This window comes from Podarcis filfolensis (assembly GCF_964270895.1).
Source record: "Podarcis filfolensis genome assembly, chromosome: 1".
NCBI lineage: Eukaryota > Metazoa > Chordata > Lepidosauria > Squamata > Lacertidae > Podarcis > Podarcis filfolensis.
Genome location: NC_139604.1, coordinates 69905160 through 69931796, shown reverse-complemented (window position 1 = coordinate 69931796; position 26637 = coordinate 69905160). Strand labels below are relative to the sequence as shown.

The window sequence follows — 26637 nt, the reverse complement described above, 5'->3', positions numbered from 1 at the left end:
ATGACTGGAGAAAAAAAGTTTGATGGAGCAGAGCACAAGAAGTGTCTCCTTGCAACCAAAAATACTATTTCATTTTTTAATCTTTTTTTAAAGGGGCTTCCATTTTAATGTGAATGCAGCAATGGATGCTATCTTATATGTGACTAGTGACTACTCAAAAGTAATCTCATTGGGATCAATGGGATTTACTTCCAGATGAGAGTATAGGATTGCATGTGGCTGTCCAGCTATGTCTTGTTTGTCCCAGTTTTCATCTCACAGTAAAAAATGTAGAAAAATAAATCCGTTTATTCCACTTTTTCAACTTCTGCTTCCTTCTTCACACATGTGAACAGAGAATGGTTTCAAGTGGCTTAGTTTACTGACTTGTTAAGGGAATCAACTGGTGAGATAAATTATTGTGGCTTTCCCCCTGGCCCTTTTAAATTCTTTCTTAGAATGTGTTTTTCCAACATGATCTCATAAAAATTTATGGTAAGCGAAAACTGATCTAATATCTCTTGCTTGTAAAAAGTGTTTGTGTGTTGGCCAAGTTAATTAACACTTTATTGCTAGTGTGGTAGACACTGGTTTGCTGTGTTCGTATGTAATGTAGGAGGCACAATTATATACAAATCAGAAGTTGTTAAGAAGAAAAGAATGTTCAACAGACTCTGTTACTAGACACATATCTGTTAATCCCCCTCAACACCTTTTCTCCATGGCTTCCAAGACACAGTTCAAACATGGTAGGCTCTGAGGCATAAGGAGCAGCGGAAGACACGCTCAAGGAGGCTAAGGCAGGCAAGGGCCCACAGCCCAGTTCACTAGCTGGCCAGGTGGGGCTTGCTAGCTCTAGGAGGAGGGGTGTGATTCCTCAGCTGGAGTAGGCTGGGAGCAGGTGAGGGTCACATGCCTCATCAAGCACAGATGCTACAATCAGAATGCAAGGTATAAAAAGAAAGCAGAGCTGAGGTGCTGTGTCAGGTTGGTTGGACCACAGCTTGGTTGTTCCAGGGAGCTCTTCCCGACTGTGCTCATGCGGGACTGACCTCCAGGTGCCTTGAAATCTGGGTTGGCTGCAGAGGCAGGAACCTGGTCTGACTTTGGAGTTTGAACTTGTGGCCTGAACGCTAGCATCTGCTGTGGGATCATGCAGTCCAGCAGGACTTGCCACCAGGTACTCGGGTGCCGGAAAGGGTTCCTCCACCACTGCTGGGAGGAGGTGGTGTTGGAAGTGGAAGAGGGGGAACAGGGTTTAGTGAGCAGGAAGAGACTGTGGCAGAGGGCAGTCCAGAAGCGGAGGCTGGAGAAGAGTCAGGGCAGGCTGCTGAAGAAGCCAGGGTGTCTCCCCCTCTTGCTGTGACTAGTTCCCCTCCCGGGGTCTCCCAGAGGATGAATAAAGAGGGTGGAGCAAAGAGAGGCAATATGAAGGAGACCCAGGTTGCTTGGGAAAGACCCTTAGAGAGTGGTAGGAAGGCAGGGACCTTCATTACTTATAATTGTCTTATTGGGGCAAGATCTACTGCAGGCATAGGCAAACTTGGCCCTCCAGATGTTTTGGGACTACAACTCCCACCATCCCTAGCTAACAGGACCAGTGGTCAGGGATGATGGGAGTTGTAGTCCCAAAACATCTGGAGGGCTGGGTTTGCTTATGTCTGATCTACTGGGAAGAGTTGCTGTGATCACTAGGCCTGTGCTGTTTGGGTTTCCTTGACTAAAGAGTTAACTTCACTGACACCCGGTGTTTATTGCTGACCTGCTCCTGACTTTGGCTTCTGACAGGTGTTGTATGGAAGATGAAAATTTATGAGGTGTGGTGTTACTTATGTGGCTGTGTAAAGGAGGAAAGGTTATTCGGGTTGTGTGGTTAATGGCTGCACAATCATATGCTTTTGGGAACAAAGTCAGGTGTGGGCATACAAGTTCTGGATTGAGGCTTGGACACGGTGGTGGTCCCTGCACCCAGGAATTGGGCAGATTACTTGTCCTAGACAGGGTTGCACTCCGTTTGAAATTGCAGCTATGTAATGTGGAGGATGCTCCTTGCTTTGAACTGTTATCCTTGGCATCCTAGTAGCCACAGTGGTTTGGAGCACCTTTTAGCAGCTTTGGCTGGTGCACCAATGATGGGTGTTCCCTGGATAGTGCTACTTGCTACAGTGCCATATGCAATGATAACCTCATGACTGGATTACAGGAATGTTTTGTATGCAGGGCTGCCTTTAATGTTGGTCTGGAAGCCTCGGCCAATGCAGAATGTGGCAGCTAGATGGCTGAATGAAGTGTCCCATCATGAGCATTTAATACCTTTTACAAGAGAACTGGCCCAGCTGCCTATTTGCTACAAGGCAAACTTAAGGTATTGACCTATAAGGGACCAGGTTTTCTGAGGGAATGCCTCCTCCCATATACCTTATTCACCTGGTCATGCAGATCTTTTGCTGAGACTTTCCAGCTGGTACTACAGCCTGTAGAGGTTCATCTCAGTTACTGGAAGGGTTTTTGTCACTTGTGGCACACCCTCTTGTGCAATTCCCCTCTGAAACAAGGAAGGCACCAACAGTGAAGCCTTCCCAGCTCATTAAAGTATGTCTGTTGTGAAGTACGTTTTGAAACAACTCTTGTCCTGACTTTAAAAATGCTGTTGAATTTCTTGAGTGCATTTTTAGTGCATTTTATTGTGAGTTTTTTCATGACAGGTGGTATAAAAATATTTTAAATTAAGCAAATAAATGACTACTATATTTGTGCTTGGGCTCCCCCACCCCCCTAGAGCGGAGGTTCCTAAACTGTGGCCCATGGACCACCAATGGCCCATGACCTTCATTCATGTGGTCCATTATGTGTCTGGGGATTTGATGTTGGAGATGACACATCCATACATAGGATTTCTATGTCTTTATTGCTTCTTTTATTTCTTACATTGTATTTGATTGTGTCACAATTTGAATTCTACGTGGCAGCTTTTTGAAGGAGAGGATCTGAAGTTCTTTAGTTGTGTGGTTCTTTGGATCTTTGCAAACGTTAGCAACTTTCTCAAAGATTATTAGACAGGGAAGGCATATGCTTTAAGTGCCAAGAAAAATAAATCCCAGAAGAAAAACAAGATACCATGTACAATTTCACAGCATACATAACATTTATTTTCATAAATGCTGTTGAATCTGCAATCTATTAGACAAAATACAATTAAAAGCAACCTTTTAAATGTGTAACAGTTGATACACTTGATTACAGACAATAACGTATGCACAGGACTGAACACCAATTCATGTTAAACGATAATCAGCCTTCTTTGGATGATGGAATACCTGCAGTTCTGAAGTTATTAACTCACAGTATTTCCAATACCAGATGAAAACAGAACAGCTTATCTTCCGACATAACATTAGATTGAAATATGCATTTCAATACAATTTTCTAATCTGAAGAATTTTGCTGATTTACAATTGATTTTATATGTGTATTGAATTAAGAACACACATACACACAACAGCAGTTACCGCATGGTGTTTGCCTGTTCAGTGCAGTGGGCTAATGCTCATTGATTATACCCCACCCAGTGCACAGGAGGGAATTCAAGTTCAAAGACTTAGACCCCAAACTTTTGATTTTATAAAATGGCTTGCAAAATTATGGAGGTTGAGTTTACTGAGTGTCCGTTTTGGCAACATGTTGCCACTTAACTGGTAAGGAAATTCCATTTTTTATATATATAAAGGATGTTGAGGTTTTATATTCTGTAGTGTATATTTAAATGACATTTTCAGACAGAAAACTCAACTTTCTTTTTTTTAAAAAAGTGAATTCAAAACCAATATAGATTTCTGACTACTGAAATAAAAGCATCACTTTTAAAATAAACTATTTAGTTAGCTGTGCTAGTGTTGGCATGGAACAAAACATACATGAAAAGACTACAAGGAAGATTCATTTGGAAAGCAACAATATTAAAAGTAGGTGAATTGCACTGATCAAGTGCCATTTATCTTAATATCCATGCAAGCTGTATTGATTAACAAATTTCTCCTGCTGTGAGCCTTCTATAAAAATCTCTTCTAAATGCAATCATCATGCATAATCAAAGACATCCTAGAATCTCTTGCACCTCCACCCGTAGAATCAATAGAAGCACTTTCGAGGCCTAGATTTCTCATAAGAAATAGATTACACACATATAAGATAAGGAGGGGACTGGGAGATTAATGTGCTGGAAGGCAGAACATATGAGCTCTCGTTCCTGACTACGTAGCCTGGCCAGTTTTGTGCCTTTTTGAGAGCCTTCTAACAAAATTAGATATTTTCCTCCGAAACCACAGAAGTTAAAAACTTTTCTTCTATCTTTGAAAAAGTAGGTTCTCTGGATTGTCCCTTTAGCCAGTCTTAATATCTAGCTGTACCTTGGTGCATGGAATTAACACCACACTAGACAGAATTGGATTCACCCCAATACGTTTCACGTATGTTACTTCTTAGATGAACTGACTGCAGGATCTGTCAAAAGAGGCAAGACCACAACACATTTTATACTGGTGGCAAACTGCTCACTTAGGTATAGGCTTTCCTCTAAAAGGCAGCAAAAAAGAACAGCACAACGGTCAAAGAACATAGAAAAGAGGGACCCTCCTAGAATTAATGGAGGAGAGAATGGTCCAGTCCGGATGCTTGGCACCTCCCAAGCTAACTTGCCTGCAGGTTTGCTAGTGTTCAATGAGACCAGAATGGAGGAGGGGGAAGCGGAGTTGGAAACAGATAAAATTCTGTTCCCCATGGCAGTTTTATAGCACTCCCAAGGCAGTAGTTTTTGCTTTGGTCTTGCTTATCTGGCCCATCACACTACATGCTTTTAAGAATACTGGTCCAATAGAGGAATGAGGTAATTTCAATGCTGCCCTTACATTTTTATCATGCTCTATAAAATGTATTCTGACCCTAGTATTAAAAATATAGCCCCGTTCACCCTAAAACTCTCCTTATTTTAACAATAATCTAGGGAACAAATCCTATGTAGACTAGGAATTTATAATAACTAATGCCTCTATTTTGCCCAAATAAAAAAAGTCTATATTTTATACAGAAATAAACCTGTTTATATATATTTATATTTTTCAGATGCAATAAATACTAGATATAATCTGTAGAATCTATAGATGATAATTCTCTATTAGAAATATAAAACAGAATCCATTTTTATAGGACAAGGAGTGCTTGGGTATGAAAATAATTAAACTATTTCATGTTTATAGGTGTCCCTGTATAATTGTAGAAACTGCTCTTCAATTAAAACAAATACTTGCTACGAAACATAAACGCGCTCACCAATTTAGTTACTTTTGCAAAATCAAAGCAATGGCCTTCATGACCCCAGGTGTCAATCACTTGTGTTTTTGAAGATGGAATCAGCTGTCATTTACCCACAAGATACCGTATTTTTTGCCCCATAGGACGCACCAGCCCATAGGACACACCAAGTTTTTTGGGGGGAAATAAAGGAAAAAAAATTATTTACCCCCCCCCCAGGCGCTTGTGGGGCCGGCAGCAGGGAGAAGCGCTCTTCTCCCCGCCGCCCGCCTGCAGACCAGGTCCGGGGACAACGGGAAGACGTGCTGCGCCTCCCCACTGTCCCCGGAGCTTGCGGGGCAGGCAGCGGGGAGAAGCGCTCTTCTCCCCGCCGCCTGCCTGCAGACCAGGTCCGGGGACAGCGGGAAGACGCGCTGCGCCTCCCAGCTGTCCCCGGAGCTTGCAGGGCAGGCAGCAGGGAGAAGCGCTCTTCTCCCCGCCGCTCTCCTGCAGACCAGGTCCGGGGACAGTGGGAAGACGCGCTGCGCCTCCCCGCTGTCCCCAGAGCTTGCGGGGCTGGCGGCGGGGAGAAGCACGCGTCTCCCTGCCGTCAGCCTCCAAACCACATCGGGAGACAGCAGGATGGCGGTGTTCCGCCTCCCCGCTGTCCCCCGACCTTGTGGGGCTGGCGCTGCGGCTCTCCTGAAGCCTGGAGAGCGAGAGGGGTCGGTGCGCACCGACCCCTCTCGCTCTCCAGGCTTCAGCGAAAGCCTGCATTCGCCCCATAGGACGCACACACATTTCCCCTTCATTTTTTGAGGGGAAAAAGTGTGTCCTATAGGGCGAAAAATACGGTACTTTGCTGGATCCATTCTCAAATAAGCACTTTGGTATTTCAACAAAAGACACATCTACGGAATAATTAATCTTGCTTCCTGAAAGGCTGAATTTATTCTACAAAGAAAGTGCTACCAGCAACATTATTATTGGTGGATATTACTTAAAAAGTAGGCATTGGAACCCTAGGTGTTCAAGCAGATTCTCCTGTTCCAAGTTATGAAAAGGGGAAGCCCTGTGCACCATAAGGGTCAATTTGCCATGTGCGTAGAGCTATACATCCACAGCCTGACAACCTGATCTAACTAGGGACCATATCCAATTAGAAGGTTAAAAAGGAACCTCACATGCACATGGGTGCTGCATATATGGTTTCTTCACCAATCTAGCTGCCAGAGCTTTTTGGAAAGAGACAACCATGTTTAGAAGGGGGAGTTGAGAGGGCTACATTTCACCAACGTTTGGTGTGACTGTTGTTTTTCTGACTGGGCTCCATGTGTATAGCTCTGGTTGCTGCTACACATGCGTAGCTGGATCAGGAATACAACTACCTTCCCATTTCTCAGTATGACATAAGCTTCTACACCCTGGTAAGATACGTAAATATAACCACTATTAGTACCTGCATGATTAACAATAAATAATCTAGCATTCCACAAATTACAGGGGATGTTTCAGTCCTTGTCAGAAAGCTGCTTTCCAATTAAATAATGGTTCTAACATGTAGCATCCACCCATTATCATTCTACATCACTGTAGAAAGGACTAGGTAGCTTTTTTGGCAAAAATATTTAGTCTTTATTTAGGCGAGGGGCTGATCTTCTTGGTTAAATACTCAACATTTTGTTCATTCATTCAATGGAAATGTTTATATTATAGAGTCCAGCATTTTCTTCTTAGCATAAGTAACTATTAAGCTTCCTCTAAAAATGACAAGACATGCCTAATGTTTCACATTGCTTAAACTCATCAGTTCCTCCCAGTGCTATTTTTCTAGAAAAAGAGGTACTCACCACGAGCACCTCCCTCCTTCTTTTAGAATGGCAATGGTGCCCACCTGAGAGGTGGCGGAACTGAGTTCCAGTGAGTTCCGGATGAAAAAAGCCCTGGTTACACCCCCTATTTATGGAATTCCATTTATTTTTTAACACACAACTGAGTGAAACCCATTGTTTCTATTTATACAAATCTAACTGATGTGAAATGATAATATAATGATGTAGCAGCTAATGACTATCTAGAAATTCAACAAAGCAAAATATCAGAAGTCTAAGGACTTTTTTTTGCATTTTGTTTCTTTGAAAGGGGTAATCTAGATATTTTTGCTCTGGTGTAATTTTTTCCTTTTGCTCAGCATAACTATAAGGTACATATCCAATGCCAACTTAATGACTTCAAGGGATGGGGAATGTTCTGTTTTCCTTGGCAGCCACTGACTTCAATAGTCCCTTGCTTTTGATTTTAACTTTGATTCTCTAACAGAAGCCACTAGGCACATGGCATTTTGCCTGGAACCTGTGCGCAAGATGAAACATGCTACAGTTCAAGGAGACCAAACCAAACTGAACCAGAATCTATAGCCAAATACCCATTTAGAAAAATATATTTCAGTAAGCTGGAACAATACCTACAATCTCTTTGCTGTCCTGAACTTTTTTTAAAAAAAACTAATAACTGGTTCAAAGGACAATGAAGCTGGTAACTGGTAGTGGTTAACCAAAAGCTGGAGGACACAAACCATGGAGAGGCATTTCCTAGGAAGGCACTGAAGAAGAAAAAAGGAGCGGGAGAAACAGGAGAGGGTTCTGGGTAAATTTAATAACTTTTTAGTCCATCCATTCTCCTGTCTCCCAAATTCACTTTGAACCCCTAATAGCAACTGGTCCCCCCGCAAACAAGGACATATAAAAAGCTAATACTGCTAAACAGAATTTTCATTTAAAAATATATGGCTCCCTTGAGCGTCAGCAGCCATATTTCCTATGAATCAATTCCTCTTTTCAATTAATGTGCTGTTAAAGGCAAAGAAACAGGTTAATAAAAGTTGGTAACTTTAGTATCGGGCAGTTAGCCTGTCACAACGTGAAGTGACAGTCTCAGGCTAGCTAGATAAACATGAAACTACAGAATTGTGTTGTCAGATTAAATGGGGGGAAAGGGGTTCTGTTCCTTTTAAAAATTAATTCTGCAGATAAAGAGTAGAATTTTGGCAGATACTGATTCTCTCTTGCTGCAGCAGCCCTATGCTGGGAGGTTAATCTGCTAAAATTATCCCTTCTATGAAAATACAGCCCTGGCCCATATTTAATCCAGCGACGCAATGGAGGAATTGCTTCATGTTTATCCAGAGTCAAGTGCTTTCCGATATTACCAAATTATCCCAGAACAACTCTATTTCGAATAAAAAGCTACTATTTTGAGTAAAAAGCTACTATTTTGAGTAAAAAGCTACTATTTCGAGTAAAAAGCGACAAAGAAAGGGCAATTATGTGATTGCAGAAAGCACCATATCCTGAAAACACTGTGCTGTTCACAAAGGAGCAGGTCCCTCCCCTTGATTTTAATGAAACTTACTTTCACGTAGCTACCTTTAGAGTTGCAGTCAGCAGATTAATGTTGCAGTGGGAATTATCAACCATGTGAGGTGCATCATCTAATGCCTGTGGGATGGATCAAGAGTTCCCATGAACAGAACATTGCTTACAGGATGCTGTTGCTGGAAGAAGCAGGGAGAAAGGGCTATTTTGGTCAATTTTCCCTCCTCTCTGTTCTGGAGGGTTGGAGGACCCCCAGAAACAGAATGGCAGGTGGCATGGGAGGCTATAGCAAGAATAGCACCTTGCCTTTCTCTGGTAGCAGCTTCAGCTAGCTCTCACCTCCTTTTGCACAGTAAATTCTGATCCAGTGTATAATGCCTGCCAATATAATTAGAGGTTTAATATTCATGATGGGTTTTTTTTTTAAAAAATGTAAAAATAATTAAGATGCAAAGGAAGGCAGGGTTCCTAGATAAGATTCTATATGTGAACTTAACTTCAAGAGATGAAGCATCTCAACCAGAAGGGAGAAAAGTTGCACCTGCTGTGACCCTCTTTTACAGAACTCTTAGGTGCATAGGAGCCTTTGTATCTGGTTACCCTAAAAGCCACTATCAGATAATTCAGACGTGTCTATTTTTTGTGCAGTGATTATACTGTTTGTATGCACCCTCATGTGGCGAAAAATGGTATGTAACCTATCATATACATATGCATATCGCAAATGAGTTTTACCTGGATACATTATGCCCCTCCCCACCCCCCATTCTCACCACACAAGGCAGAAGTGATGGTCAACCAACAAAACTAATGAGATAGTCACCTCTTGGCACCTTTACTAACATGATGACTGGCCCCTGGGCTACTGAATATCTAGAGGCACCTGATCAGCATCAGGAAGGCAACAGGCATATCCTGATACAATATTAACCCCTTTACTTGCATTACAAAAAAATAATAATCAAATGTGAACTAACTAAAGGAGTCACACCACCTCTTCACTAAGCATAAGAAATATTTAAAATCAGAACCACACGGTGCAAGATAGGTACCGGATGTTATTTTACGTTTAGGTTTTATCATTTTGGTAGAGACGAATAAAAAAATAAATAAAAGTAAGCTACTTTCCCCTCAATGTTCAGTACAAAGTAAGCATGGGACAAATTGCAGCACAAATTATTGGTGCTGATCTTAAAATTAAAATGTTTGTATTTTAACAGGATTTGGCAAAGAATACATACCAAAAAAATCACAACTTCTTCTGTATACAGTATATAGTTGTCTTATCCTGTTAAAATTCAAAAATCCAAAAAAATTAATTTTAGGTTTAGTAATAATCATAATGCAAGAGAACCTGATTTTCATAAAATGTTCAACATTTCTCATTCATTTTAGATCTCCAAAGGCCAAGGTATGCAAAAATAATTCTTTCTTTGAACAACCTTTACCTTTGCTTCTGTCACCAAAGCTGCTTCTTACTTGTACCAATTACATCATTTTATGTTTCGTTTCAATTATGTAAACAAAGCTTATGTCAATATCCTGGCAGGGCTGATACCACCTGGATTCTAGCCCAGAAGCCCACTGCACTGACTTTCTATGTGCTTTGTTGCAAAGGAGTTTCCATACTGAAACTATCTACATACTTCGTACCACAGCGTTTGCAACTAGGCAAGAGTATCATATTGTAAAAAATACTACATGTTGCAGGTTATTTTAAATGCACTGTAGTTAAGGGAAAGCTGCATGATCTGCGAGCTTGTAAGGAATGAAAAATGATGAGGAATGTATGCACAGGGAACACATACCTGGACCCTTATAATATTATAAGCCCCGTCAGTCAAATTATGAAGCTCAGTTTCATAGCTCAGTTTGCATCACGCCACCTATGGTCTCTCTCTCTCTCTCTTACATGCTCCATGATCTTTGTAATAGTGTTCATACAGCTCATTAGGAACACAATGGATCCTTTCTTTGAAATAAATATTCAATAAACACAGACAGAGAAAATGTCCTGCAGCTCAATCCACAACTTAATTAAACTGAAGCATTTCGATCTGATTGATTCTATGGAACCACTGAGCATCTACTTCTTAAAAGCAGCAGTTTGCACCACAATCTAAAATGACTCCCGGGGGTGGGTGGGTGGTAGGACAGGGGAGAGTCCCTGGCTACCTTGATATATGGGAGCAACAGAGTTCTGCTGCTAGTCCAGCTTGTCTTGATGAAGAGCTAAGCACATTGAGAAGGACTATCCTCTTTCTGGGCTGATTATGTCCTTTGTGTAGCATAGCTGAGTAATGTATAGATAGCAGCAGCTGCCAAAGCACCAGAGACAGCAGGCATACCTATTCTTTGGCTTAGAGAGGATCCTGCAGAAGAAGATAGCACATTCGCCATGTAGTAGTGCACAGACCTGTGTCATGTGATCTTCCTGGTTATTGCGGCAGCATAGCTCATAGGAAGAGGCTGGCATTTCTCTCAAAATCAGTTTGTTTCTCTTAACCTGGATGTGGGATCAGGCTTTCTTGCTTGCTCTCCAAGAAATCAAGAGCTAGTTAAAACAAAGGAATATGCATCTTCCCGCAGAGGTTCACTTCATAATATTATGGATTGCAGACAAGACCTAATTTAAAACATTTTTTTTTTGTGCAAAACAAACATAGCAAGAATATGGAATATGTGGAGGAAGTGTAGTACAAAAGTAAAAGAACGATTGCAAAACAGGAGTGGCTGTTGGGTTGGTTGGTTCCTTACTTAGCCACCTGTGGGATCCCAAGGGACTTCTTCATTCCAAGTTTCTGTATTTGGTGAACAGATTGTACAGCACCCTCAGAGTTGACTTTAAGTCGCAGTTTACGATGTCTAGAAAAAAAGAGGGAAGAAATGCTGAGCTTTTAATGACCTCGGTGAACAAATAAAACAGCCCGTATTTGGAAGACGCATCATCATGCATCTGCCTCTATAGGCATATATGAGCTGGGCTGCTTTGGTCAACCTTAATAGGATTTTAGCAACAGTATGCTCAAAACCAGCCACAAGTGCATTCATTTAAGAACAGGCCTGTACCAAACTTTTGACCAACCAAGCTGAATGTAGCCAACCCTCTATCTAGTTATAGCTCACAAGCAGCTGACAGAGCGTCGTTTTTAGAGCCTACCTGGGCCTCCAAAAAGATGGGCTTGTCAAGCACCTGGCAGGTAACAAGAAAGGGTTGGTGAACTGTGCTTGGCTTGGTGGGTCCCAAGTTGTGCAGTGCAGGCTTGAGTCAGACCTTCAGCTGTAACTGAACATTATGGGCTCTTTTTCAGTATTGTGATTGAGAAACACTGTTCAGGTCTTTGTCCTTAGTAATATCCATCTGATTCTCGAGAATGGTAATTTTATCTCAAGGGAAATACGCAAAGCCTACTTTTGTTAAGTACTCCTCCAGATTGAACATACCATTCATTTTAATAAGTTTCAGCAGAACATGAAATAACATCCTATTTTTTTCTTGGAATTTTCTAAGGCTCTAAAATATACATGATTTATGTATTCCGAACAGCAAAGTAAAATTTTCCCATTGCTCTTTAGTTGTACAAACTGTAAATGTCCACAGTGTAGTTTTTGGTTATATGTTTGCATATTTATGAAAACTGCTGGCCTTTTGCAAATCATTTGCACAATCAGAGTGATGGAGATAGCTAAATGACAAATAAATGAAATTACTGGCATCCGAAACCCATTATGCTACATAGGTCTTTATAGGATCCAGACTGGGGGACCATTTGGTAAGCTGGCAAGTCTAATTATACGATAACATTTTTATTACTCAATTCAGTTGGTTTAGGGGCTATCATGGAGCAATAAAGCCCCACAAATACCTTGGTGATTTTAATATTAAAATTCCATAGCAGGATCATCTTGGGCATATTTTTATTTGTTTATTTACGATTCACTATTTAGGTATGTGTCAAGGTGCTTTGCAAACATATACAAGAAAGCCAGCTAAAATAATTTTAAAATTGTTACAAGATATAAGTGAAAATAGATATTCATTTTGTATTGTTTTAAAACCTAAGTCTTGTTGGGGGGGGACATGTCTTCATTGTTTTTGGGAAATGGGTGCCTTTTTATATCTTAGCAGGAATGCTTCTCCACAGAGCGGGGGCAGCCAGTCTAAAGCCTCTGTTCCAAGAGCCCCAAACAGATACTGGAAAATTCCCTGCTCTGAGCTTTTCAGGCTTGCGAGTATGAAAAAGAAAAGCACTTCACTGTTCAGTGAAACCCAGTTGTTGCTTCAGGGGGGGGAAACCTGTTGCCTCATTTCAGTTATTTTTCATCCTTAAATACTTTTATAACATCATGCCATTATTTTTAAAACCCATTTATCAAAGCAAGAATTAAATTAAAAAGCTATTTTCTATTCACAGTTAGATTAAGATTCTTTTCAGTCTTCTTATGCTCACTGCAATTTTTAAACATGGGCATTCTGCCCAATGCAGCAACATATAAAACAGATGTGTTTTTCCATCCACATTGAGCAGGAAGTTTCATATTAAGCTTTTCAATAATTGCACATGCAATGTCCTATATATATACACACACACATAAGCATGTAAATGAATGCTGAAACGTTTGTGTGGTTTGATTTACACCAAGGGGTGGAATCAGCCATCTCTTTGAGCAATAAATACCTGGGAAACTGAAGTGCTATAATGACATTAAATGTCCACAAGGGATGTGGGATCACAGCAATTCTCCATTTTCATTCTGGCTCTAGACTTCCCATGCTATCTCCCCTCACTTTGACTGAGGCCATGTGTTAAAAGTCACTATTAATCTACCTAAGCAATACAGCCTAGAACAACTGCCTCTAAAGTTAATGATCTGTGTTTCTAATATTGTATCATTACACCCACAACGTTTTCAATTTATGCGGCTAAACAACAATATCCTAAGCTACTGAAGTGAAAGAATAAGGTGGTAATGTACCAAAATAAAAATGACTTGGAGACTATGCATTAGAGGTGTGCATTCATTTCCTACAACTTAAAAAAGAAAAATGAATCAAATTGAATGAGTTTCACAGGCATTATGAATTTGTTTCATTTGATTTCATTTACCCTAGCAGCAGCCAAGACAGTTGTTTGGCTGAAAGAAGGGACAGGGAAATGGGGAAAAAATTGGGTATGCATCTGTCGAATGACAGACAGATCTTCTGTTGCCACTAATATTGGTACCTTCATTCCAGTCAACATGAGATGTTCAGGCCTGCTAATACTTCTTCAAGGGAACAGACACACTAAACATCAGACTGCTAGGTAATATGGTCCCCATAGCCTAAGCAAAGAGGTACACAGACACAGCTGGTGCTATTTGAAGCCTCACCTATTTTTAGCCTGAGGGTTATAGAACCAAATTAGTCATTTCTGTAACTTTCAGTGGTCTCCTCAAAGTAGAACTTACCTGAATCTTGCCCTGCAGCTTGTACTGAACACCTGAAGCATATGAGAAGTCATCTTATCCCCAAATTATCCCCAGGTATTATTCCAAATGCCTCAAATGTTCAATGCAAAAATTGTAATTTGCCCTGAACACCCAACACAATAACTCGCCTACAGGACCTATAGCAGTGGTTCCCCATTAGCAAAGTACTGAAGACAACCCCCCCCAGTTTTTCAAAAACCAAGCCATTGAACCCCTTTTTTTGAAAATTTTGATATCTTTATGGTAGTTTTTATGTGAATGGTGCTGCAGTCCCCTGGGGTCCATGAACCACCAACTGGGAACCACTGGCCTATGGAATACAGTGGGTAAAGGGACTCTAGAAGGGTTGGCACTAGTCTCCTCAAGATCTAGGCAGAAGTAGCAAATGTGGTGAGCTCTCCATGTTGTTCAGCTCCAACTCCCATCAGTTCCTTCTAGCACAGGGAAATAGGAAGAAACAGTCAATCAATTTAATCCTCAAATAAAAGGTGGAATTCCTTTCCCATGGTCTCTCTTGCTTTTAGTACTCAGCCATTCATCCTTATTTAAAGCTGTAAGTTTATAGTCTGTTCTCACTATTCAGAAATATACCTTCTGGCCTTGGTTTTGGTTTTTCAAGCCCTCCATCTTGCATCAGCTCAAACGCAAAGGACACATTGAGTACCTGGTGATTTAATTAAGAGACAGCAATCATTCATAATTCTAGGTTTCTGTGCAGAGCACATAGCAAGGTTCAGTATAATACTTAAGAATATGGTTTGAAGGGAGTAATTTATATGGATAAATCATTTTAAAAGTTAGAAATTTATAAAAAACTGCATATAAAAATAATTACTGAAAGAACTTCCAGGATTAATGTTCAAAAAATCTTCTGCCATATGCTTTCTGGAAAAACATAACATTGGAAACATCAGTTCTTCTTTAAATGTAAATACAAATTCCAACAGGAGAATTACCTTTTGTTCAAAACTATCCGGAGTCAAAAAAAAGCTGTGAAGAGGCACAAAGTAACCTTCAAGAAGACCCATCAGGAGCACCAGGTACACTCCATCTGCAAACTTTAAGACGGCATATTTTTTTCAGCAACATTTCTCAAACAGTAATCTCACAGTTGTAATCAAGATGGAAACTGTCCAATTTTGAACAAACAACCAGAAGTTGCACAGAAAGAACCCCTATTAATAATGGCAGAAGTTGAGCACAGAGCAAGTGTTTAGAAGAATTAAGGTGCCAGAACAAAGACACCTTGTGGCATGATAAAGATCTGATCTACATGACTGCTTTGCATTTTTAGCAAGAGGAGGCTGTTTCATCTGCACATCTTACATATAATTTACTAGCCTGTATAGAAAAATCCTAGAGAAAGATGTAAACCATCAAATACCTGGAGACAAATTTAGCACCTTGGGCAAGGTACAAGATGAATTTATTACATTTTTATCTTGCCCTTTCTCTAAGGAGAATATACTTGCCATCCCTGCACCCTCATGAAGTCAGGAGTTGCTGGCTTATTGTGGTTTAACATAAAGAAACTGGATTACACCGCCCCATTATCCTCCTTTGCTGCTTCCATGGAGCCATAATTAAGCCTGTATCCCATAATGTCTGAAGCTAGGAACCTAGTTTGGGCCTCCTTAACAAGTCAGGATCACTAGCCAGCCTTAAACCATAACTTATTGTTGACTCACAACTGTTGTATTGTTAATGAGAAACAAAGCAGGATTCCAGATTTGGATGTTGTGGGAGCCCAAGCTTAATTGTGGCTTCCTGCTTGCATCGAGGTAAAACTAAAGAAGGGAGGACCAGGAAGCGGGCGCCAGCATGTTGTTCATTGATGAAAAAGCAGCAGCCTTGACTTACCATGGAACATGAATGCAGCTACTGTTAGCCCTGTCAGTATTGTTGGGGAAAACAATCTCCCCTCAGAGTTTTGTGTATGTGTCTGTGTGTCAGGCTCAACCCATAGCTATATATTCTACAATGTATTATGTATTAAACAATGGATATGTTCAAAAGAAGTATTTTCTCTGAAAGTGAGAAGCAACTTCAGGGTTATAATAAAGCTCATGTGGTTTAGCACACAGATTTTTAAACAATACATATTTAGTTAGTTAAGAACTCCTCCCCACAAAGCAGGTATGATGTTTAAAAAGACTAGAAGAATGTCAAGGATAACTTTCTTAAGAAGTTCTTTCTTCCACTTGCTTTAAAAATGATCCCACACTGCGCAAATCCTGAGGGGCTTTTGTTTTCTTTTTTGAAAGCTCAGCATTATTCCCTTCATTTTTTCATCCTAAATAAACAGATGAATAGGTATTGTTCCAGAACCTGATCTAAGAGTAGACATGAGAGTCTTCCCTATGATTTAAAAGGAAATAGCTGTGGAAAAAAATGTGTCTGCTTAGAATGAGCTGGTTTGGACATCGGGACAAATCATAGTTTATTGTGAAAGAAGCAAGCCACAGCTAACCTCAGGCTCATCCTGAGTTCTGTTTTGCAAATGGCCACAGTTAAGTGTTAGGTCTGAATCTTAAACTGTTGTTGATTTTAACTACGATGTGACCTGGCAACGTGTGAATGGCAATGTTAATCTTAGCATCACATAACTGTTGCTAATGCCTACTGTCAACAGTAGATCTTCCTTCTCTCAAATCCTGATTATTTCATTCCTCTGCCGCAGATGTATTTCATTTTTTTTTTTTTTTTTTTTTTTAAATAATATTTATTGAAGTTTCCAAAATACAGAAAGAGAAGAAAAGAAATTATGAAGATACATTCAGAACCTTATTTTCAAACATCCACTTTCTGGGACTCCCCCCTTCCCCCACCCCTACCGTATTCCCCTTTCATATTGTTGTTTCCACAAGTTCTATTTCTGATTTAAAGCACAATTTATATACCCCATTGTTCAAATTTAAATTTATACAAACCTTATGCAACACCCTTGATAAAAAAAAGCAAAAGATCTCTCCCCATAGCCCACCCCCTTTTCTTTCCACAATGTCCCCCTTTTTTCCCATTAAAGTAAAAGCACACAGAATAAAAGTATAAAAAAATAAGAAATATATTAGAAAAAAGAAAACCAATTCAGAAAATAGTTGCAAGCCTTTGGATTCTAATTCTCCCTCCCCTTCCCCGGTTTAATTTCCCTTATCCTCCAATCTATGTTTCCAGCCTGGAAATCTTAAGTCCATCAATCCCATTTTTCCCCCAACTCCTTGCAGAATTATTTCCCATTTTTAGGATTACTTTTTAAAAATTAATTCCTAAATCTTTAAAAATGTCAAATTATAAAATTCCCCCCATTGTTCTTTCAAGGTTATAGTCCAGCTTCCTCTTGTTCCGCTGCTAAAACTTTCTTATTCAGAAGTTTAGTAACTCTACATGGGTTGTTGTTATTCAGGAACAAAAACTTGCGTTCAGTCCCTTCCTTCTTCAGTAAAGTATTCTGTTGTCTCCTTTTAGTCTAAACACCCTGTAGACGAGATTCAGTTTCAGTTTTGCAGCTTTCCCAGGAGATAACCAGTTCTGTGAAATTCCGAAGTGTTGTATTTTTCCCGGCTTACGCCCATCTTTGTAATGTCCCGAAGCTCCTCTAGGGGGGTTGTTGTAACTTTGTTTCCAAAAATCCGATTGTTCTCCGTATTTTCGCCATTTTGTATTCAAGTCTTAACAAATTATATCAAGTTGTAACAAATTTGACCAGCAAGGTCCTTGTAATAAAATCCTCTTTAAAATTCCGACTTTGACAGCTACTTTGACAGCTGTCAAAATCACCGGCTCTTTTCACCAGGCTCACTCCTCAATCGCCCCGGTTCCCAGGGAGGGGGGTGCATTTTCCTTCTCCTTCAATTCTTCCTCCAGCACAATTCTTGTACTTTCCCATCATGGAATTCTTGATTTTAGCAAAGATACCGTTCTTTTTGGGCCTTGGCTTCCCAATCCTTGTTTTAAAATGTCTACAATAGGGAGGGGGACTGACTTCCTTTTTAGATCCCCCCCCGCTCGTCTCAAATCCAAAAAATTTTTCTTCTTTTAAACCCGATTTCCAATTTACTCACGGGTTGTTGTTAAAAGTCCAAATTCTCAATGGAAGAAGTCAGCGCTCTCCGCCGGATGGCATGCGGCTTCGCTCGGCAGGGATGGCAGAGGACTCAAAGCACCACGCTTCTCCCCGGCACCCGATCCGTAGCCTTTAAAAAGGCTCCTTCACGAGTCGGGAGGGCGCTAGCGGTGCTAGCCGAGTCTCCAAGTCCACGGCCCCCGTGGCCGTGGTTTCTAAGGGTCCCCGCATCGCCGGTGCGGTAAAACCCAGCCCCTGCCGAGCCGGCTCCCTCCGGAGCTCGGAGGGAGTCCGCCATTCGGCGATGGCGCCAACCCGGAAGTCCCAGATGTATTTCATTTTTAAACCCCAGTTATTTGAATCACTGCCTTTCATATGCTACTGACCCTTCTCTTAGCCTCTGGCAGTGCAATCAACCTCTCAATATGGTGAATGCCAGTTTCAACGGCATATTTTGGGGGATTTCCAACATATTCGGAGCCAGAGTTCTTCCGTCAAGAAAACAATGAGATATATAAACCACCAAAACAAAGACTACCCTTTAATGCCCCAGTGACATAATCCTTCTCAATATCTTACTATTCACTTCTTCCAAATTCATACAAATGACTTCATGCTCAAGGAAAAGGCAACTCAATTCCTGCCAATGCTTTCCTTCTACTCCAGCAACAACCGGCTCTCCTCCAGATTATTTTGTGACGGCATAGAGGGGCTCAGTAAACATAGGAAAAACTGTGATGGATGGCATTCAACCTGTGGGCTTTCCACTGACTTCCCCAGTTATATTCAGGAGAAAGAAAAGTTCTACCTTTTCTTTTGGTGTGTATTCACGAATGCCTTCATTTGAGGTTTTCAAACAATGGCTAGATGGCCATCTGTCAGGGATTCTTTAGCTGTGGTTCCTTCATTGCAGGGGGTGAAGCAGGTAAAGCTCAACGTCCCTTCCAACTCTACAATTCTGTTATTCCAGCTCTTTCTGACCTTGGAGGAACCAGCTACCTATGGCAATTAGCTCTCTGATGTGGCCCCATCCAAGGTACTCTGTAAAATTGGGAGGCTTACAGACCAACTGCCTAGTAAGTACCTTTTGTGCAAAAATAAGTAGTTTCACAGCTGCTGTGGAAAATGGAAGAAGGTGTACAAACAAGCTGCTCTCCACCTCCAACACCCTCCACTCCCATGAAAAACCATGCTCTTTTGCAAGCTACATTCCCGTGTGAAACATCTAATTTTAGAACTTGCAAAAAGAAAATAAAGGCAGATTGCTCCTCGATGCCCAGCGACTGGTAGATGTTTTCTCAATGGGAGCTAATGATTAGGAAACAGCTGGAGAACTTTCTTAAGTGCCTTGAATGGGAGAGATTACTTTGGAATGTCTGGAATGTGAAAACTATGAGTGCTTGGGAGAGGCAACGCAACTCCGCACCCCCCACTCCAAAGGCATATGAAATATCTGTATATGAAGAAGCAGCATTTTTTTGACACACCGACAAAGGAGCAAGGACAGAGCAGAGAGTAAGCCATGGGGGAGGAAGCATATTCAGGTAAGGGGTGCTCCTCTATGGGGGCTGATGTGAGGGAGCAGATCTGCTGCTTTGTAGGAGTGTATGCTGCTGGCTTCCACCTGTACATGGGGAAGGAGCACAGCTTAGTGGTGGAGCTCATGCTCTGTATGCAATCCCCAGCAGCTCCAGGTAGGGCTAGGAATGTTCCTTGTCTCAAACTCTGAAAGCCACTGCCTGTCAGTTTTGCTATTACTGAGCTAGATGGGACACTGGTCTGGCTCAGTATCAGGGGCTCTCTGTGTCCCCACTCTACTCCAATATTTGTAAATAAACAAAATATTACAAAATGCCACATGCTTCCAGTGACCCTACCTCTGAAGGAAACTGAAACCCAAGTTGTGTTGCCCCAGAACTATTCAGGGAAGCAGGGAGTGTAACACAATGTACATATTTTTCAGAGGGGTAGCTATACTTATCTGTTGTGGTGGGGGAAAACCCCCACAAATAATATTGTGGAACCGTGAAGAATGGCAAATGTGTTGTGACACAAGCAAGTTTTCCCCAACTGGTGCCCTTCTGTTGTTGGCCACGCTAGCTAGCGATGATGCAACTTGCAGTCCATAACATTTAGCATTCCTCACTGGTGAATGCTAGCACAAGCTTCCATGGACCGGACCCCACTTCATCAGATGCACGAAGTGTAATCTTCTGTGGCATATACAGGGTTTGGAGAAATGAATTGTGAGTGTTGGTTTGGATATAACACTAAGCCAGCCACTTTGTGGTCTGTTTCCCTGTTCAACTAAACCTAGGTTTAGCATTATGTGTGAATGTACTCGGTGTGTGAACTTGCACACAAATGGAACGAGGGGGAAGGGCAAGATAAAACAATGTATTTTCTCCTTTCTAGCGCACTGGACCTATACACAGAAATGGTTCCAGCTGACCCACTCAACCTAGTTAGTTGGATTGTTGTTTTCTCACAGCAAGTATATTAACTTGCATTCTGGGTTACCCACAGCTTGTGCCTATCAGCACCCATGGTTACAAATGGCAAATACATTTCTCTGTGTTAACTTGCATATGTTAGCCAAGCAAAGTCTGTTTTTTTTAAAAACTAACTAAAACTCAAAACAACTTGGCAATAGCTTGACACAGGCTAAACAAAATAAACTGGGGATATACAAACAACACAGGAAACGACTTCTTGCTTCTAACACAATTATATAATCCTACCTGGGTTTCCAGTTCTGTAACTTCCAAATTCAGTTTATTCAGGTGTTTATTCACAAATGTTATGAGAGTCTGAAAATTAAGAGCATACGTAGCTGCTTTTAGATCAGCAAAATTTAATTGTTTAAAAGTATGCTTAAGTTAACATGTAGAAATGCTAACCTAAAGTTCATAATTTTATAAATTTAATTCCTTAACTTGTCAGTTTATAAGAGACAGGCTTAAAGTTTTAAATATTTTATGGTTTTATCCATTGGTCAAAAATCCAACTTTGTCAAGCCCCATCACAAACACTGAACAAATAATAAATACATACTGTTCATCACTTTAAAAGCTATATGAGTTATTGCTGCAGCGGTATGATGGAAGAGTAGAGAAAATAGCACTGGAGCCAAGAGGTAAGTTGATATAAAATGGCATGCCACTGTTCTTTTCAAGGAAGCCCTGCTGATCTATATCAGCTGGAGATCATATTGCAAAATTCTATAAAATAGAAATTCCTCTATCTGACTTTTATAGTGCCAAGTCTATAAAATGTTGAGAAAGTATATATAATGTTGAGAAAAACTTCCAGATATTCACACTGCCAAGGACAAAGATTTTCATTAAAGCAGGAAAATGGGTACACCATTCCAGGACTTAATAAAGGTTTTATATTTGTGCCATTTTGCAATTGCTAATATTCGTAGAGCTCTATCAGATGTACTTGGGCTGTATCGCATACTAAAATAGACAAGCAGGCTTATGACCCAAGGAGCTTGTATATCTGAACTTCTGAACCCCGCCTCTCTGAATGTGTTCTAATGGTACTTCCTGAGGAAGGTGCTGTATGTGGGCAGTGCATGAACTACAGAGGAAAACACATCTGAGACTGCTCCAAACCCTCCAAAATGGCAAGAATGCTTCCTTGGGTCTTACGGTGAACAACTGGGGAGTTCCTCTTATGCATCAAGACAGAGATATGAGATGAAAACTACTCAGATTAAGCTAGCTTGCTCAATATCTACCTAAGTAGGAAATAAAATTTCCAACCTTTTTTACAACATTGAGTTTGTCTGGAGCGTGGTCAAACAGTGTGTCAAATGCATCCCTTTCTGAAACACACGTAATAACAACAAGCTATTAGATAATGCAGCATTGTAGGATGATAATTCCAGGGCTGGAAGGCCTCAAGTGCTATTGAGACTTACTGTGTCTGAGATAGTTATACTGAAATCATCCTTTACCTTGGTTTACCAAATTTACATCCAAGCTAACCTATTGTAACATGGGTTTATTTCTAAGTATAGTACACATGGAGCAGATTATCAGGAAGGAAAGTCTGTACTGGAAGATCACAACACCATTAGCAGAATCTTAAACAACCCTTTATTTGAGTGTCTGAAATACTTTTCTTAATGTGCTATAAAAATATTGACATGCAAGAATGTGTCGTGTTAGTGTACTCAAAGAAACTACACTACTAGGTAAAATTATCTGCTTTCAAGGCAAACATCGACACGTCACAAAAAAATAGGATTCCCAATTTCATCAGTTTGGTGTCCTTTGGCAATTAAAACTGCCTATGCATATACTAAGAGTAGATCTCCCAAAATTATGGGGGTTGTTCTGGATCGTGAGGAAGATACTGCGGATCACACCCAGGAGATCCACATGTGTGTCCGGTGCCTGATTATTGTCAATATTGAGGAAATAATTCTCCAGAGTTTTTTCCAACATGAGAAGGAGATTGGCATTCACAAGGCAACGTAGACCACCTGTGTTTGGGACAGTGGAGCATGTGTTGGGAGGGGGGAGCACAAACTAGTGTTGATTTAGGAAATATATACTATTCTCAATCTCCAACCTGCCCCCTCCTGCCCCACTTTGGAATACAGACTTCTTGGTTTACAGCACTAAGATTTACACACCAACCAAGACAACTATGAACAATGACAACCATGAACTATGTACAGCTGGTTTTGAACAAAACAAGCAGCTGCAGCAGAATTAAGTGAAGTACACTTTAGAAACCTTTTGAAAATGCTAGGAATCAAATGAGACTTACCATGCCGTCCTGACAATGCCCTGTAGAAAGCGAAATAATGCAATTATATGTGTACACACACTTACAGTAATTTAATATATTTCTTTCAGTGCAGAGAGAAAACTGTATATATGGAGTAAATATGCATCTGGTCATATGTATGACTTTGTATTCATAGCAACTGAGGAATAGCCCCACAGGCTTTTCAATAACACTGTATTATGTCCACCGACTCGAATTAAACTGAGCATTTCAGCAATATCACAAACTTCATTGGGTGAAGGCCATTTAAGGAAGGAAAACTGATGATTCAAACTTTTTTCTCTCTACCATTGAAATGCTTGGGAGGAAAGCAATCTATTTGTATGCTTCTTTTCTGAAGTGGAAATAATAAAACTTGGGATGTGGAAAAACAACAACCCTAAAATACATATAAACAGGAACATTTCTGTTAAGAAATAACTACTTGGGTATGCAAACTGCTATATCGACAGCATTTTTACATTTTCAGTTGCCACCCTTTCCACATTGTTTACATTATCTGTTGTGGAACCTTTCTTAACAGTTAAGTTATAAGCCATGTCCGAAGCAGTCATCTCATAGAATCCCCAGGAATGAAGGTTAAATGTTAGCAAATTATTGAATTTCCAAAGCAGATCAAACAACAGGAATGCTGACTTACTCAGTGTTACCAGTTATTTCCTCTTGGATCTGACGGGACTGGAGGATTCCTTCTCGTTTCTGGGGGGTGAGGGGAAATGATGGATCATTTAATATTTTCAACACCAATATTTATTGATTTTTGTGTGTGTGTGTACACACAGATATATATATATATTCATACACACTTACATATATGCACACATACACACATGAACATACTCTGTGTAAAATAACTACAAAATATGAATGCCATTAAATAGACAGCATAAATATAAAACAACTCCCCTCCAAAATTACATCATTTCTATTTGTGTACAATCTACGAGACTTTGTATGTTGCCTAAAAGGCACCTGTCCTGTGTGCAAACAAACAGGAAGGAATGCCTCCTGTGACAGAAAAATTATCTGGAAATCGCAGGTAAGATTACTGACAGCCATTTACCAACCTTATGGGGAAAGTGATTAAATTAGATTAGATTGGAATATCTTGAGCAGATTTGTGGGGCACACAGTGGGCTGGAAGGGCAGAAGAAGGAGAAGCCCACTCATCTTATGCTGTATCTCAGCCGTTCACTTCAGAGGTCACTGTATGATACCTGTACACTTACATTCTGAGCTAAAATCATATTTGACATGCTTCGCATGTTGATGTTACAAGTGGTCTGTTGTGCCTTCAAAGAAGGACAATGCAATGCTTAGCTGTGCCTAAGGAAATGCTTGTCCTTCTGACTATTTGTGTTGGCCGGAACTGATACATACCAACACGTACATGTTAAAAGTTACTGCATTTCTTGAAATACTGTGTAAAAACAAAGATCTTTTAAAAATACAATCATCCCTACCTGGACAACAACAACTTGAATAGACACATGATCTGGCAGTCTGATTGGAGCTCGAAAGTACTGTGATAATGCAACCAAAAGGTGCAGTATTGCAACAAGACTTTTAGCATGGACAGCTGAAATAGATTAAGAAGTCAAATTCTGTAAGGCAAACTAAAACAAATATTTATTTTAACATGCAGTGCCCCCTTCCTTAACTATGTGGGATATTTTATCCTTTGGCGTTGCTGCCCGCCAGAGATTGCTGAAAGAGTATTTTCTTCTAACTCCTTCTCTTTCCTGCCATAAATCAACTGGTTCTATGAAAACAACTAAATCAAAAATACTCCTCAGGTAAGATTTTGTTACGTGCCTGGATCCCACTGGCTTGAAGATGGAAATCTAAGCTTGATTCAAAACACAGATTTTATTATGCCGCTATATTAAGTGCTATCTATGCACTCCCAGCGCCGTGCCTTTATCTTCCCTATTCCTGTGTCGATTTATGAACTATCAGAAGAATATTTTTGTATTCATAACATGCACTTAATTCATTTTTAAGTGTCACAATGTCTGCAGGAAGATGAATGAGCCCATTTAGCTTGTACCCTTGAGCAATAACTTACTAAACTGGATGACTCAAACATTCTTCATGAACTTGTTAAGTGTTCTTGTTATTATAGTTTATTCACAGCAGGATTTGTATGCATAGTTAGCACTAACAAGACGGAAAGGTATCAAAAGGCTTACTGCAGGAAACTTTTAATCTGTGAACAAACCCCAAGCTTCAAAGGTAATGATTTACAACTGTATTATATTATTGTTTTCCTGGGTCTGCATTATCACCAAATTCTCAGGCAATGTCCTATAAACATAAGATTCTAGGTATCTTATTAACCACACACTTTTAGGTTGGCCACAGGTTTCTAAATAAAGCAGAAAAATAACCAGTGAGATCGTCTCCTGGATTTATCAGTTTTTGTGCAGAGGTTTCTCTGCAGAACTAAAACTCAGTGTATTCCGAGTGACAAACTTTGCAGGCCCCTTGCAGGGCAAAGATAAAAAGGATACAAGTTTAAAACAAACAACTCACCCAATGTCAAAATAATTATGTGTATATATATATGTATTGGTTCTAGCCAGAAAAAAGTCTGCATACACAGGCTGTAATCCAGCACATTTCAGTCCTGATTCCTTCAAATATATTTTAGCTGAATACCACCTCAATGTTCTTTAAGATCAAGTGTGGCGTATTGCCTTAAGTATTGGGCTTGATCCGGGAAAATGTGGTTCCATTCCCAGCTAAGAAGCTTTATGGGAATGTGGTATTTCCACCTTTATGGGAATGTGGTATTTCCATAGGCTGCTGAAAGGCAAGATAAGGGATGTCCCAATGTACACGGTTCAAAGTTCTTTGGACCAACTGGGAAACCAATGGAATAAATGCAGGGATTTAGGAAGCTGCTGGCAAGATTCCAGTCACAGTGCTTCCCTTGCCCCCAGATGCTGCCATATGCAGGGCTGTTCCTATTTCTGCTCCACTGCCCAGAGGCAACTGATGCTGCACTTCCTTGCTGCTAATCACTTGCCAAGAAACAGGAGAAACAGTTGCTCCTTGCAAGTGGCATCACTCATTCACTTGCCTTCTTGCGGGGCGGGGGTCATCAAGAAGTAGCAGAGAGCAGCAGCTGCTGCCTGGAGGGGACAGGGGCAAGCAACTGCTGCTCTCTGCTGCCACCAGTGCAGACAGGCAAGGAGAAGGAAGAGCCACGCCCTAGCCCTCTCCTCCTGTGCTGTACAGAGAGGAGGAGGTGGCACATGGAACAGGGGAGTGCTGAGGCTATGGGAGCTACTGGTTCCTCTTTAGCCAGGCCTTTGGCTGACTGACATCTAATGCCCTTTTATTAAATGTGTTGTGGAAGGGCAGATTATTGGGTTGTCTTTGTTTTCATTCTTATTATGTACTTTGTTTTTTACATTGTAATTGTATGTTTTGACTATAACAGGTACAAGGCAGTATACAAATAATAATAATAATAATAATAATAATAATAATAATAATAATAATAGGCAGGTCAATTCTCACTGCTGTCCAGAGAAGGAGAGCGGGTGTCAGTCTTGGATATATCACAATGCCAAAATAATAAATAAAATGATTAAATTGTACAATGCCTGAATATTAAATAACTCTAGAAACTACGCTGCCAACTGCTTT

General features: G+C 40.5%; 1 protein-coding gene and 1 long non-coding RNA gene across 3 annotated transcripts in view; one reads left to right on the top strand and one right to left on the bottom strand.

Moving 5' to 3' along the window:
• Positions 1 to 6211: 6211 nt before the first annotated feature.
• Positions 6212 to 26637, bottom strand: part of PARVA (parvin alpha) — a 67111-nt gene continuing 46685 nt past the window's right edge. For both annotated transcript variants that reach the window (XM_083599851.1, XM_083599852.1), the window contains exons 6-13: positions 24444 to 24559; positions 23621 to 23679; positions 22960 to 22979; positions 21945 to 22006; positions 20916 to 20984; positions 15068 to 15169; positions 14703 to 14775; positions 6212 to 11504 (exon numbers count right to left, since the gene is read on the bottom strand). In XM_083599851.1, the coding sequence (XP_083455977.1) occupies positions 11428 to 11504; positions 14703 to 14775; positions 15068 to 15169; positions 20916 to 20984; positions 21945 to 22006; positions 22960 to 22979; positions 23621 to 23679; positions 24444 to 24559 (578 nt within the window). In that variant the 3' untranslated portion in view covers positions 6212 to 11427. The remainder of the gene's footprint in view (positions 11505 to 14702; positions 14776 to 15067; positions 15170 to 20915; positions 20985 to 21944; positions 22007 to 22959; positions 22980 to 23620; positions 23680 to 24443; positions 24560 to 26637) is intronic.
• LOC310756551 lies at positions 21990 to 22858 on the top strand. Its single transcript, XR_014544925.1, has 2 exons — positions 21990 to 22115; positions 22165 to 22858. It is a non-coding gene; the product is annotated as an uncharacterized lncRNA (long non-coding RNA).